The sequence below is a fragment of the Otolemur garnettii genome, unplaced genomic scaffold (assembly GCF_000181295.1).
Source record: "Otolemur garnettii isolate 467f Iridium unplaced genomic scaffold, OtoGar3 scaffold00210, whole genome shotgun sequence".
Taxonomy (NCBI): Eukaryota; Metazoa; Chordata; class Mammalia; order Primates; family Galagidae; genus Otolemur; species Otolemur garnettii.
In genome coordinates, this window is record NW_003852605.1 from 1478098 (window position 1) to 1494077 (window position 15980).

General features: G+C 38.3%; 1 protein-coding gene across 4 annotated transcripts in view; it reads right to left on the minus strand.

Annotated features, from left to right (window-relative positions):
• Positions 1-15980, minus strand: part of STIL (STIL, centriolar assembly protein) — a 58877-nt gene that overhangs the window by 28059 nt on the left and 14838 nt on the right. For all 4 annotated transcript variants that reach the window (XM_012812473.1, XM_012812472.1, XM_012812471.1 and 1 more), the window contains 6 exons: positions 15648-15731; positions 14531-14617; positions 8898-9048; positions 7146-7255; positions 3305-3419; positions 397-1365 (listed from right to left, as the gene is read on the minus strand). In XM_012812473.1, the coding sequence (XP_012667927.1) occupies positions 397-1365; positions 3305-3419; positions 7146-7255; positions 8898-9048; positions 14531-14617; positions 15648-15731 (1516 nt within the window). The remainder of the gene's footprint in view (positions 1-396; positions 1366-3304; positions 3420-7145; positions 7256-8897; positions 9049-14530; positions 14618-15647; positions 15732-15980) is intronic.

The window sequence follows — 15980 nt, forward strand, 5'->3', positions numbered from 1 at the left end:
TTTTTTTTTTTTTTTAAAGTAACTTAGACATTTTCTATATTAATACATATAGCACTGCCTTATTCTGCACAGGTTTCTGTTGTAAGATGAACACCAAATTTTCCAATTATTTTTCTGACTATTTCAATATGAAGTTTCTGCTATTGCAAACAAGGCAGCAATGAAGAACCTTATACTCGCAGCTAGCAATGTGGCACTGGGTTAAATTATTCTGTCTAATCCACATTTTACTTGTCTGTCAAACAAGAGGGACTAGAATTCAGTTTCCATGGCCCCCTCTAGTTCTGACATTCTACAGTGCCATTCCATAAAATGTAATTACTAAAGAAATTTGCCAGTTTTAAGGAACAATATTAATACCAAAATTTAACATAACTAAGAAAGCTCCAAGCAAACCTGTGCCTGAAGTAGTCTCAGTTGTCTGTCTTGCTCAGTGAGGAACCGATATGCATCTGGAGATAGTCCCATCATTCCATTATCTGACTCAGTCTTGGATGTGTGCACACACACTGTGCAAGGCTGTGGGGTACATGAGTCCATATGTGAAGGCAGTCTTGCCCCAGGTAATGGCTCAACATTGCTGTGGGGAGAACAACTGTCCATGCCTCCCTGAGATCTCAAGGCCATAGGACTACTTGAAGAACAGAATGCATTATGATACAGAGCCGGACATCCACTTGGGTAAAATAGTGAGTGCTTTTGAAGGGCTTCAGGCTGAAGGTCTTGAATAGATTCAAATGTATTTATTCCTTGCCAAGAACTGATTGGACTATACTGAATATGCCTATGATACTGACAACAACTGCAAACATTTGTTGAATAGTATGATGGTGTGGGAGGAGAAGATATCTGAAGTTCCATTGGTTGTCTTGAATTATGGGATGAAAAAACAAAATTGTGTGAGTAGGACTGTGGGGCAAGAGAAGATTGCCTTGAATTAAATGTGGAGGGTCTTACAGGTTGCTCTTCTTGGTGTACATTTCCAGAAGAAACTGACTGAAACTTTTCACACACACCATGAGATAGCCCATTATGAGAAGATGGTTTAACACTGTTCTTGACATGGAGGTTCCCCTTCTTACATCCAGATGGCTGTCTTACTTTGCTGTGTCTCAAAAAAGCAGTGCCCTGGTTTAACTGATTTGATATTCCTCTCAAGGAAAGCTCTTCAGCTTCACTTTCTTGGCTGTGTTTCTCATCATAAAGCTGGGGCTGCAAAGGCTTCAGGTGTTCAGACTGGTTAATCAACGAAGGAGGATTTTCATTATTTTCTATTTCTAGTGGATTAGGTGGAGAGTTTGAGTCTATGAAATTGCTATCCAACACAAGCGAAAGTTCAGGAACTGATGGCTGAATCTTAGAAACCTATAAATAATAAAGAAAAAGGAAAAAGGTATTTTTAAAGAGAAAGACATACGTTTTATTTTCCTTAGACCAGTATTTCCCAGATTATACCTAATTACATGTTAAAAAATGTCCATCCTTTTTTTTTTCCTCGAGACAGAGTCTCACTCTGTTGCCCAGGCTAGAGTGCCCTGGCATCATCGTATCTCATAGCAACTTCAAACTCCTGGATTCAGACAATCCTGAAACTCCTGAATAACTCGGAATACAGGTATATGCCACCCACCCAGCTAATTTTTCAACTTTTAGTAGAGACTGTATCTCACTCTTGCTCCGGCTGGTCTTGAACTCCTAAGCTCAAGTAATCCTCCTGACTTGGCCCCCAGAATGCTAGGATTATAGGTGTGAGCCACCACGTCTGGCCTATTCATTCTTTATATTCAGACTATTGGCCTGTTCATTCTTTATTTAGACTATCAGCAAGTATTTTCTGGGGATCTTCCATGTGCTAGGCACTAGGAATACAATTATGAGCAAAATAAACAAAGTCCTTGCCCTCAAAGATTAAAGCATTTCTTAAACTTGTTTAATAATGGAACTCTTTTTATTAGAAAACTAGCATTGCTTATATCACAGGACACAGTATGAAAAGCTGTTTTATACGATAGACTTTTTTTTTTAAAACTTCTGTCTGGGCTCGGCGTCTGTGGCTCAAACGGCCAAGGCGCCAGCCACATACACCTAAGGTGGCAGGTTCAAATCCCCAGCCCGGGCCCGCCAAACAACAACGATGGCTGCAACCAAAAAAAAATGGCCAGGCGTTGTGGCGGGCGCCTGTAGTCCCAGCTACTTGGGAGGCAGAGGCAGGAGACTCGCTTGAGCCCAGGAGTTGGAGGTTGCTGTGAGCGTGATGCCATGGCACTCTACCTAGGGGGATAGCTTGAGGCTCAGTCTCAAAAAAAAAAAAAAACTTCTGTCTGTAAAAAAGTTATCACAGGTAGAATGCTTTGACAGATTTAGTGGCAAATATTTATGTACCTTAAATAACAAAGGATCTTCCAATAAATATTTCTCTGCTAAATAAAGTAACCCACCATTATTCCTTCTACTGATATCAACAAAAAGAGTTGGAAGAAAGCAGAAAAGAGTAAACAAAATATTCGCTGTGATAAATTTGATTATTTGATATTAATTTTAAAAAATATTTCTCATTCCTTTTTCTTCTAAAATAAAAAAAATTAGTCCAGCTAAGGTAAACAACAATTCTAAAATAACCCATTGGTTGGCAGCAATCAAAAAATTATGATGGGATTATTAATAATTAACCTCTGAAAGTAGGTAGAATGCTGTCCCAGAATACGGAAATGAAAACCAATGTCAAGCTCTGGAGGTAGTATAGAACGCTAAACACCAGATTAAAAAAACAAACCTCCTAGACTAGAATCCCAGCTTTATTACATACTAGTTGTATGATGTTGGACAGATAATTTAACCAATCTACGTTTAAACCTCCAAGAAAACCTTAGTTTTCTTGGGAAATAATTATGTGTACTTATTACATATAATATTACATGTATACATATGTACATTTAAATACATATAACAATAATTGTAGTTACTCATGAGGTATTTATCTCTCTCTATATGGATATAACCATATAGATATAGATAGCTAGATATATCTTCAGACGATACTTTTTGTTTTTTGTCAAGAGACAGGATCTTCCTCTGTCTCCAAGGCTGGACTGCAGCAGCACTATCATAGTTCCCTACAGCCTCAAACTCCTAGCCCCAAGCAATCCTCCTGCCTTGGCTTCCCAAAGGGCTGGGATTACAGATGTGAACCACTGCGCCTGGCCAGAATGACTATAAATTTTAGGTAGTATTATTTAGTCTTTTGACACAATGAGACTTTTCTGTCTCTAATCACAAAGATGAATTCACATATCATGAGTGACACCTTTTGACTCAATGGATGAGGACTAGGAATTGGTCTTGGGGAAAAATCTTCATCTTCAACACCAGAATCATGATCACTTATTGGCATTTTCCCAGCAGTTGACTTTTGGGAAGACCTAAAGAATAAAAAAAGAGAAAAGAAAATCCTTCAGTAATCTAGTGTTCTTTCTTCTTGAAATTGAATAAAGTCTTTTAATAATTAACAGTATTTGGATCACTTAATTTAGTACCTCACAATCACAAATTATTTTTTTTTCAGGTCAATGTTAGCTGACTAGGAAAGATGCCCCAGTCAGACTCATACTTATTAAACTATCCCATTTGCTTGATCATGGCAAGTTCAACCTTATATTATTTATGTCACAATAAATCAGCAATTATTTCTCGTTGATCACTTCGATGAATGGAGAAATAAACAAGACTGCATTTGTTGTCAAAAATATTATAATCTGGTTATAGAGATGCAACTCACTGTATTAAACACGCTATTACACCAAATAAGGAATTATATTTTCCATACTTACATCTGTGGTGGAAAAGTACTTTGAGACATGGAAGTATTGTGTCAAAGATGGCATAACTCAGCAGAACACAGAAAGATTCTGAGTGTTGGTACTAAGTTTCAAAAGGTGAAATTAGTGTTTGTGACTAAAGACTTGGTTAATTATATGCATCATATTTTTTAATATCCTACCCTAGATAAAGTCTCATCAGGATGCACCAGGGAAATGAAAAGATAAGCCAGAATGAAGCTAAGCGTGCTTAGAATTAATGGGTCCCTAAGAAAGCACCCTGTATCCTGTTTCATGCAAGCTGAATTCTCCCTAGCAGGTAGAACAACAGAAATCCCCAGGTAAATCTGAAGATCAAACAGTAGAGGAGACCTTTGCTTCAAACCCTAGTAGTCTGGAGAGGCAGACACTCCACAGTATTTTCTGTGTGAGGTATTTTGCAATGAATGTCTGCATGGTGTGTTTAGGCATGTGGGTCTGTAGTAGGTCCACAAGCTCTCCTGGAACATCCAAGAAAGCAGTATTTTTAAGCAACTTTTAACTGAAGTTATTAAATATAATTTATAAAGCTCTTAAATATACAACATTCCATCACTGGACTATAAATTTCATGAGAGAAGGGACCAATTCCACATTTGTTGTATATACTACCTTATCCCTAGCCCTCAGCACGTCACCTGGCACATAAATTGCAAAAGCTAAAATAGGGTTACGATGGTTATTTGTATGTGATAGCTAGACCACAATACCCAGATATTTGGTCAACATTATTCTAGATCAGTGGTTCTCAACCTTCCAGATGTCGTGACCCTTTAATACAGTTCCTCATGTTGTGGTAACCCCATCCATAAAATTATTTTTGTTGCTACTTCATAACTGTAATTTTTGCTACTGTTATGAATCGTAATATAAATACTGATATTAGGCAACCCCTGTGAAACGGTCATTGGACCCCCAAAGAAGTTGCAACCTATAGGCTAAGAACCTCTGTTCTAGATGTTTCTACCTATGAAGGTATTTTGTAGATAAGATCAACATTTAAATCAGTAGACTTCAAATAAAACACATTACCCTTCATAATATTGGGTGGCTTTCATCCAATCGATCATTTAAAAGCTTTAAAAGAGAAAGACTGACTCCCCTGGACAGAAAGGGAATTCTGCCAGGAAACTGCCTTTGGACTTAAACTGTAACTCTCACCTGGGTCTCCAGCCTACCACCCTACCCTACAGACTTGCCAAATCTCTGCAATTATAGGAGCCAACTATTTAAACCTCTCTCTCTTTGTATACACATACCCTATTGTTTTTGTTTCTCTGGAGAACCATAACTAATACAAGGCAATAATATCTTCTTTACCATAAAAGAGGATATACTGATACAAGAAGTCATAAACCCTTATTTAATTTTTTTCAAGTGTATTTGTTTTAAAAGTTTTTCTTAGGCAGAGAAGTTGTTTTATAATAGTTTACCTGACAGGTACAGATTTTAAACTACAAGAAGGGCAGTGCCTGTGGCTCACTAAGTAGGGCACTGGCCCCATATACCAAGGGTGGCAGGTTCGAACCTGGCTCTGGCCAAACTACAACAAAAAATAGCTGGGCATTATGCGGGCACCTGTAGTCCCAGCTACTCAGGAAGCTGAGGCAAGAGAATCACCCAAGCCCAAGAGCTGGAGGTTGCTCTGAGCTGTGATGCCACAGTACTCTACCGAGGGCAACAAAGTAAAAACTCTGTCTCTAAAAATAAATAAATAAATAAATAAATAAAACTATAAGGAAAGGATAGAAGGCACTGCACAAAAACAGGATACTTCTCTCTAAGAAATTTTCATTCTTTTTTCCACAAGAACATAATTTTAGTAGTGATTTATATTAAGATACAATGTCAGCTAAATTATAAAAACAGCTTTAAAATATATTGACTCAATTATAATTATTTCTTTTCCTTTGTATATTGACATTTTTCAAATACTGCATACTGAAATAAATTCAAAACATAATCATTACATGTGGCAAATAAGCTGGGCGCAGTGGCTCACGCCTGTAACCTAGTACTCTGGGAGGCCGACTGCTCTGAGCTCATAGGTTGGAGACCAACCTGAACAAGACCTTGTCTCTAAAAATAGCTAGGTGTTGTGGCGGGTGACTATAGTCCCAGCTACTTGGGAAGCTAAGGCAAGACAATCACTTGAGCCCAAGAGTTTGAAATTGCTGTGAGCTATGATGCCATAGCACTCTACTGAGGGTGACAAAGTGAGACTTTCTCAAAAAAAAAAAAAAGGTGGCAAATAATTTCCTATCTGTCTAATATTGTTCTGATTCAAAATTTAAACTAATGCATAACAAATTAAATTTTACTGATAAAAATACTACATAGGCTGGTCCAAAATAGTGAGTTATCTCACTTTACTGTTCACAAGTCAGTTACAGATTGAAGTCCTTGTTCTACTCTTTTCCCCCACCTCCCTACTGCACTTGACTAGTCTTAAAAACAAAACAAAATGAAACAAAATAGGGCGGCACTTGTGACTCAAAGGAGTAGGGCACTGGCCCCGTATACCGGAGGCGGCGGGTTCAAACCCAGCCCCGGCCAAAAAAAAAAAAACTGCAAACAAAACAGAAACAAAAAAACTATATTCTCATATTTCATAAAGCCAGTGCCAGAAAGGGCCTTAGAAAATAATTACACTTGCATGAAATGCTGACAAATAATTTACACATCATTCTATTCATACCTTGTATAATCTTGACATTATCAATTATAATTGCAGATACACTAAGGTTGAATTTATAATTTAGTATTTAAAAGTCATTGCCCCTGTCTATCAACTGACAAAAGGATACACAAAATGTGGTACACAATCATATAATGCAGTATCATTTAAACACAAAAACAAGTGGAGAACGGATACATATTAAACAACATGGATGAACCCCGAAAGCATGATGAGAGCCCAGACATAAAGGCCACGTACTGCATGATTTCATGTATTTCAAATCCATAGAGATAGAAAGTACATTAGTGGTCTCCAGGGGTTGGGGAAGAGGAGAACTGGGACAGGCATAGAGTTTCTTTTTGGAGTGACAGAAAGCAACTAATTTCTTGACAAATAACTTTTTGTTTTTGCTATTAATAATTTAACTCAAATGAAAACCATATTGGGAATTGTCATTTCATTAAAATTGTCATCTGTCTGGTGAATATGAATGAATACACTGAAAGCAAAGACGCAAAGTAGGTCAAAGGAACAACTGGGGATGCATTTGAATTACTCATAAAACGAATGTAATCAAAACAAGTATACACAATAACAAAAAAATCTTTTACCTCTTAATTGAAAGATTTTTGGAAGCCTTATCGAAAAACTCAGTTTCGGCATTTGGGCTTTCAACACTCAGTTCAAAATGAATTAGATTTTTGTCAGAAGGTTCAATGTTCTGAAATGAAGTATGTCATACTTTGAGATCTAAGTTACATAAAAACACTAGATAATTCTATTTAGATGAAAAGAACATTGGGGTGAGGCAGGACTTTTGATTTCTGTAACTATACCCTTCCATTGTAAATGGTCCATTTTTCTACCACATAAGTAAAAGTGAAAACTTAATCACTGTATTATAACACAGGAACTTAGTAAATACATTAGCTATGAACTGAAGATACCAACTAAACAGTAAAATAATAAATGATATGTGTTTATAAAATAGAAATTAGGAGAAAAAGGGGAAAAAAATTATTAGATCACAGTTAAAATATTATATTTATAATTAAAATACAAAAATTTGATTCATGAATTGATATAACCTATAAATGACCTAGAAGAAGTCGCAAAATAAGACCTGAGTAGAAACCTGGCTATTTATAAGTATTCAATATTTTTGTAATAAAGAAAAAATATACTTTATTAGTCTCAGAACTAAAATAGTCATTTTATTGAAAAATAGTCTTTGAAAGTTTTATATGATGATACCTATAGTTTCTTTTTTTTTTTTTTGAGACAGGAGCCTCAAGCTGTCCTCCTGGGTAGAGTGCTGTGGCATCTCAGCTCACAGCAACCTCCAACTCCTGGGCTCAAGCGAGTCTCCTGTCTCAGCCTCCCAAGTAGCTGGGACTACAGGCGCCTGCCACAACGCCTGGCCAATTTTTTTTTTGGTTGCAGTCATCATTGTTGTTTGGCAGGCCCGGGCTGGGGATTCGAACCCGCCACCTTAGGTGTATGTGGCTGGCGCCTTAGCCGCTTGAGCCACAGGTGCCGAGCTGATACCTATAGTTTCAAAGATCTACTTTTTCTGTGATCATCATGTAGATGCATTTCTATGTATTCTATTAGGTGTAACAACAATCTATTCTAATTCCTTGGATTATACACTATTACATAAAAAGTGACCTTTAAGTGTGAAAAACCATTGTTATTCCCACATGGTATTTTTTGTTTAGAGTTTCACTTTGTCGCCCTTGGTAGAGTGCCCTGGCATCATAGCTCACAGCAACCTCAAACTCTTGGACTCAAGTGATCCTCCTGCCTCAGCCTCCCAAGTAGCTGGGACTACAGGTGCCCGTCACAATGCCCAGCTATTTTTTAGAGACAGGTCTTGCTTTTGCTCATGCTGCTCTTGAAGTCATGAGCTCAAGCAATCCACCCACATCAGCCTCCCAAAGTGCTAGTATAACAGGTGTGAGTTACCACACCCAGCCCTCACATACTTTTAAATAACACAGGATAAACAAAGCACTGAGATCACAAAATTAACTCGCCAAAGTATAAAATGATACAACAGATAAACTATTCTTCAAAGATTTTAGAAAAATATGGACAAATTATTCTGTGGATAACTTTTGATCCTCTATTATAATGCCGAAGACAGTTTAGGATTTACTAAACAAAAATTAACCATAAACAAATAAAGTTAATATTCAGTAAGACTAATTATAAATAAAGCCTAGTTAAAATTAAAAAGTAGTCACTATTTTAAAGAATAAAAGCCATGAGGTTTAAACTGCCAAAGTGCAACCTTAACAAGTCACTAATGTCAATAACTAGGTCAAATTATTAAAGTACTAGGTAATCAAATCACTTACTTTGAAAAGATGTAATGTTTCCTTGCTGGTTAGTAACTGAAATTGAAGGTCAGGTATCTTGCCATCACAAGGGAGGCATTCATAAAATTCAGGCTCCTTATGTGTCACAGAATAGAGAACTATGATGAAATTTCCAGATTCCGAAAAAACCCTGGACAAGAAATGCCATTTAATTATAATTGAATGAGGATTTCAAAAAATTCCATATGAAAATCCCAATCAAGCTAATTGATTGACTAAAAAATCTAATTACTGGAAGAAATCTGAGGAGCAAATTTATGCTTACTTTTTAATGTTATTGATTTGTAATTTCTAAAATGATTTTGTTATGAAATATGTACCCCTTGTGAAAGCCCCAAATAATAGAAAAGTATGACAGAATACGAAAACCACCCATCCCACTCTTCAGTTTAGTGTATATACTCCCAGAATTTTCCTTAGACATACACAAATATTTTATCTATTTTGTATCTCTTTCCACGTTAATATTCTATATCACAGGCCTCTTTATTCTTTTTTTCTTATTTCATTTTTTTTTTGAGATAGGGTCTCATTCTATTGCCCACAGTGGAGTGCAGTAGCATCATCATAGCTCACAGCAACCTTTGAGCTTCAAACTATCCTCCCGTCTCAGCCTCCTGAGTAACTGGGAGTCACTAGGCCTGGCTAATTTTTTTTTTTTTTAAACAGAGTCTCACTTTGTCACCCTTGGTAGAGTGCTGTGGCATCACAGCTCACAGTAACCTCAAACTCTTGGGCTCAAATAATTCTCTTGCCTTAGCCTACCAAGTACGTGGGACTATAGACACCTGCCACAACACCTATTTTTTTTTTTTTTTTTTGAGACAGAGCCTCAAGCTGTCCCCCTGGGTAGAGTGCCATGGCATCACAGCTCACAGCAACCTCCAACTCCTGGGCTCAAGTGAGTCTCCTGCCTCCACAGGCGCCCGCCACAACACCCGGCCATTTTTTGGTTGCAGCCATGATTGTTGTTTGGCAGGCCCAGGCTAGATTTGAACCCGCCACCCTAGGTGTATGTGGCTGGTGCCTTAGCCACTTGAGCCACAGGCGCTGAGCTGCTTTTTTTTTTTTTTTAAGAAAGGAGGTCTGGTTCTGCCTCAGGCTCGTCTTAAACTCCTAAGTTCAGGCAATCCATCTGCCTTGGCCTCCCTGAGTGCTAGGATTACAAGCATGAGCCACCTTGCCCAACCAATGCCTGGTTAATATCTTCAGAGCCTCCCTATGTTGCTCAGGCTGGTCTTAAAACTCCTGGCCTTACACAATCTTTCTGCCTTAGCATCCCAAAGTCCTGAGATTACAGATGTGAGCCACTGTTCCTGGCCTTTATTCTTTTTTAGTTTTCCATTTTATAAATATGCCATTTTTGATTAGACTTCTAAAAATAAACATTTAAATCATTTACAATCTTTCACTATTTTTAACACTGATAAAATGAACATTAATTTTATTATTCACTAAATAATTCAAAAAATATATGGAAAGTCATCAACATTCCTTAACCTATACACTAAAACTATCTAAAAATACTTTCAGTAATTATCTCTACTTTGTAAAATACTGAATAAGAAATAATTTGGGAATATGTTACCCAAACAACAAAACAAAGCAGTGGAGGATGGAGAGGCAGAATGCCTGACCTGCTTAATTCCTCTCTCTGGGGTGAGACAAGCCCGCTGCTCAGAGTGCCACAGAGTACCAACCTAAGTTACGGCAGTAATTAAGAGTACTGGGGCCAGCTAAGGTGGCTCATGCCTGTAATCCCAGCCTGGGAGGCTGAGATGGGCAGATGACCTGAGCTCATGAGTTCCAGAGCAGCCTGAGCTAGAGAAAGACTCTGCCTCTAAAAATAGCTGGGTGTCGTAGCGGGTTCCTATAGTTCTGGCTACTCGGGAGGCTGAGGCAAGAGAATAGCTTGAGCCCAGGAATCCGAGGCTGCTGTGAGCTATGATACCATAGCCCTCTACCAGGGGTGACCAGGGGTGACAAAGTGAGACTCTGCCTCAAAGAAAGGCTCAGCGCCCGTAGTTCAGTGGTTTGGGTGCTGGCCACATATGCCAAGACTGGAGGGTTCAAACCTGGCCCAGGCCTACTACACAATGACAACTGCAATAACAACATTAAAAAAAAATTAGGCAGGTGTTGTGGAAGGTATCTGTAGTCCTAGCTACTAGGCAGGCTGAAGCAAGAGAATTACTTAAGTCCAAGATTTGGAGGTTGCTATGAGCTGTGATGCCATAGCACTCTACCCAGGGTGACAAAATGAGACTGTCTCAAAAAAAAAGGTCTAACAATGGCTTTATGCTTACCTTTCTGAGCTCCCTTCCTGCTACTCTCCCATTCCCTCACTCCTCTGTAGCCACACTGGCCTCCTTCTTGCTGTTCCTTGAGATGTAAAGTTGTCTTTCACCCAGGGCCTTTGCATTTAATGTAGCCTGTGCCTGGGACACTGCCCCAGACAACCACATGGTTTACTCCCTCACCTCAAGTCTCTGCCTCCTTGGCTCGGCGCCTCTGGCTCAAGCGGCTAAGGCACCAGCCACATACTGGTTCGAATCCAGCCCAGACCCACCAAACAACAATAATGGCTGCAACCAAAAAATAGCCGGGCATTGTGGCAGGCGCCTGTAATCCCAGCTACTTGGGAGGCTGAGACAGGAGACTCGCTTGAGCCCAGGAGTTGGAGGTTGCTGTGAGCAGTGAAGCCAGGGCACTCTACCCAGGGGGACAACTTGAGGCTCTGTCTCAAAAAAAAAAAAAAAAAGTCTCTGCCTCCTTGATTACCTATTTAAAAATTGCAACTTTTTACCTGCCACTATCATTCCCAAACAACATCCTCCTCTCTGGCTTTACTTTTCTCCATAGCACTCCTTATCTTTTAAAATACCATTTATTGGCTCAGCACCTATAGCTCAAGCAGCTAGAGCGCCAGCCATATACATCGGAGCTAGCAGGTTTGAATCCAGTCCAGGTCTGCAAAACAACAATGACAACTACAACCAAAAACTGGCCGGGCGGCTTGGTGCCTATGGCTCAACCGGCTAAGGCGCCAGCCATATACACCTGAGCTGGCGGGTTCGAATCCAGCCCGGACCCACCAAACAATAATAATGGCTGCAACCAAAAAATAGCCGGGCATTGTGGCGGGCGCCTGTAGTCCCAGCTACTCGGGAGGTGGAGGCAGGAGAATCGCTTGAGCCCAGGAGTTGGCGGTTGCTGTGAGCTGTGATGCCACAGTTCTCTACCCAAGGTGACAGCTTGAGGCTCTGTCTCAGAAAACAAACAAACAAACAAACAAAAACCGGCCGGGCATTGTGGCGTCCAGTCCTAGCTGCTTGGGAGGCTGAGGCAAGAGAATCACTTAAGCCCAGGAGTTGGAGGTTGCTGTGAGCTGTGACACCATGGCACTCTACCCAGGGTGATGGCGTGAGACTCCGTCTCAAAAAATAAAACAAAAACATTTATTTTACTTATTCTGTTTAGTGCCTATCTCTCCTGGATTTTATTTTGTTTACTACTTATCCCCAATATCATGAATATATTGTGGTACATAATAGGTGTCCAATAAATATTTGTTTCGCAGTATTAGTGAGCAGGAAAGAAAACAGGCATTCTCATACACTGTTGGAAGGATTATAAATTTGTAGTCTTTTTGTAGGACAATTTAACAATATCTACCAAATTTAAAATTAGATATTCTTTGGCCTAGAAAGAACACTTTTAGAAATTTACCCTACAGACCTGGTGCAGTGGCTCACACCTATAATCCTAGCACTCTGGGAGGCTGAGACAGGTGTACTGCTTGCGCTCAGGAGCTCGAGCTAAGCAAGAATAAGACCCTGTCTCTAAAAATAGCTGGGTGTTGGCTTGGCGCCTGTGGCTCAAGCGGCTAAGGCGCCAGCCACATACACCTAAGGTGGCGGGTTTGAATCCCCAGCCCGGGCTCGCCAAACAACAATGGTGGCTGCAACCAAAAAATGGCCAAGCGCTGTGGCGGGCGCCTGTAGTCCCAGCTACTTGGGAGGCTGAGGCAGGAGACTCGCTTGAGCCCAGGAGTTGGAGGTTGCTGTGAGCGTGATGTCATGGCACTCTACCCAGGGGGATAGCTTGAGGCTCCGTCTCAAAAAAAAAAAAATAGCTGGGTGTTTTGGTGGGTCTCTATAATTCCAGCTACCTGGGGGCAACACGATCACTTAAGTTTAAGGTTGCTGTGAGCTACAATGCTATGGTACTCCATTGAGGGTGATTAAGTGAGACTCTGTCAGAAGGAAAAGGTAGGGGAGGGGAGGAGAAAGTTTACTCTCTAAATATATATTAGCACAAGCAAAGATGTACGCATAAGACCAGTAGTCTACCACTGCTTGTAAGACAAAAGAACCTGTTTTTAAAATACAGTATATATTGTATGTTATTCAGTTGTAAAATATAACTAAAATATGTATATGCCGTGATATAATAATCTTAAAGGTATAATGATACAGAGAAAAAAAAATACATTCAGAAAAGAAAGAATGATATGCTCCTATTTGTAACTTTATTTTTATAGGCTGGGACAAGGTAACACTTATTTTTGTATTAAAGACTTCAGGAAGGAAGCACAAGGCACCATTTAATAGGGATTGCCTCTGAGAATGGGGTCTGAGAAAATGGAAAAGTTATTTTTATTGTGTATCTTTGCAAATATCTAATTTATCATGTATTGTCTTTCCAATAAAAAGGGGGTTTTTTGGTATAAAACGTCTATCATAGCCACTCAAAGTCAATAAGAACACTTTTTCATTTGAATGTAAGAGGAAAACAGTGGCACCATGTTTAAAATAAAATTAAATGAGGAACTGAGGCCAGAAATAAAATTTCCCTAACTATTCACTTTAATGTTTGCTTTAATTCCAGGAAGAAAATTAAATGTCATTTCAAATGTTTCTCACTGTTACCAGTAGTCATACTGTATAACTTAATAAAACACTTGCAAAGTAACAAATTCAAACTCATTTGCAGTCATTTCAGTGAAAGTTATTCTCTTTATTTATAAAATAGAATGCTACAGTGGATAAGCTCTAGGGCTTTTTTCCACCCCTAGAAAGTATATGTTGTATAAGACAAGTAAATTCCTTAATACTTTCAGGTATACTGTAACCTCATCTTTTTTATCTGTTTTTTTTGTTTGTTTGTTTGTTTTGTTTTTTGAGACAGAGTCTCAGTATGTCACCCTCAGTAAAGTGCCATGGTGTCACAGCTCACAGCAACCTCAAACTCTTGGGCTTAAGTGATTCTCTTGCCTCAGCCTCCCAAGTAGCTGGGACTACAGGTACCTGCCACAATGCCCAGCTTTTTTATTTTGTTGTTGTTGTTGCCATTGTGGTTTAGCAGGCCCAGGCTGGGTTCGAACCCGTCAGCCTTGGTGTATGTGGCCAGCGCCCTACCCACTGAGCTATGGGCGCCTCCCTTTTACCTGGTTTCATTCCTATTTATATATAGCTTATTTTTTTCTTATTATACTTGTTTACAAATATTGTAAAAGGCTAAGGCATTACATGGCTTTTTAAATGAGACCAATAAACTATGAACAGGTGAAAAGATGAAAATAAACTACTACAGAATAAAGTATCACTTGCCTTTCTTGAACAGAAGAATTAAACATGTACCGCAAGCAGCAAGCCCACACCTGAGGACTATAGATGTGTATAATTCCAGAGAGCCAACTAAAAAAAAAGAATAGAAATTAAAAGCTATAGTAATTTATAAATTAATATACTTTAGATTATATTATGCTCAAGGTAATATGAGATATTAAAAGTAATATTAAATATTCACTTAAATATCAACCCATTGACCAAGGAGCATAGCAAATACTGTCAAGAGATTTCACAGGCCAGAAAACATTTGTACGTTCTCAATAACTTTGTACATGTCATTCCCAAACACGGGTTCCCTTCTCTATCAATCTTTTAATCTACTATCCAAATACTTAAAGGTCTGGTTCAAGTTTGCCTTCTCTAAGAAAATGCCTCTTAGCTTATTTTTCTTACAAATACTAATAGTGTTCACTGTCTGTATTGCTCATTCATAGTAAATCATGTACTTCATTATTTATTCTTGTATGTGTGAGTATTTACATTTTAACATCAGTGGTTATAAATTCCTTGAGAAGAAACTTTAAAGTTCAACAAAGTAGCAAACAAAATACTACGTATAAGTGTTTGACAAATACTGAATAATATAAATTTTGAATAATCTGTCTATCATTAAGCACTAAATCTAAAAGAGAAAGCCATTAACACTATTGACACTAAAGGGAATTTCTACAAGATTGCCTGGCACTAGATTTTAAATTGTGCTATTTTAAACCCTGGGTTCTTCAAGGTTCCTTAAGGACAAGAGGTAAGGAGGGAAGGTTGATGAAATAGAGCTCTAAACCTTCAATTTCAACCAGAAAAATTCAACACTTATCTGTATTACAGGTGACCATAAAGTTCGTTCAATTTAAAAGAGTGTGCAATTTAAAATTACATATAAATGTTATAGCCACCCTGTATTGGAGTTCTTCCTAAGACTGGGTAAAATTTTATTTTAGCTGATTCTACTATTAAATAAGAAAGCTTAACAACTACTGGCCTTTATGGCTTTATAAGAAGATCTAAATATGCATAGTACAACTGATCCATATGCATATCATGTACATTTGAATACCTATTTGGCTGATAAAGTTTCCATAAATAATGCAACACTTACATGCCCACCAATGGTAGAGAATAAACCTTGGGATCAGATTCCAACAAAAGTAACAATTTGCGTGTTTCATCCATGGTGAGATATCTAAACAGAAGACATTCATGTAAAAATAATTGAAAGTACTGTATGTACTCTTAAGAGATAATCTGAGTACTTGAATTTATTTTAGGTAGGACAGATAACTTAAATGAACATTGTCTTTCTTACATAAATACACACAAACAAAACAGTCCAAAATATTCAACTTGGTAAAAGGAAGAGATTAAAGAGATTTAATATCTTAAAACTTTTATTAAAAATGATAGCTAAAGATTATCCATCTTTTTAAAGTTA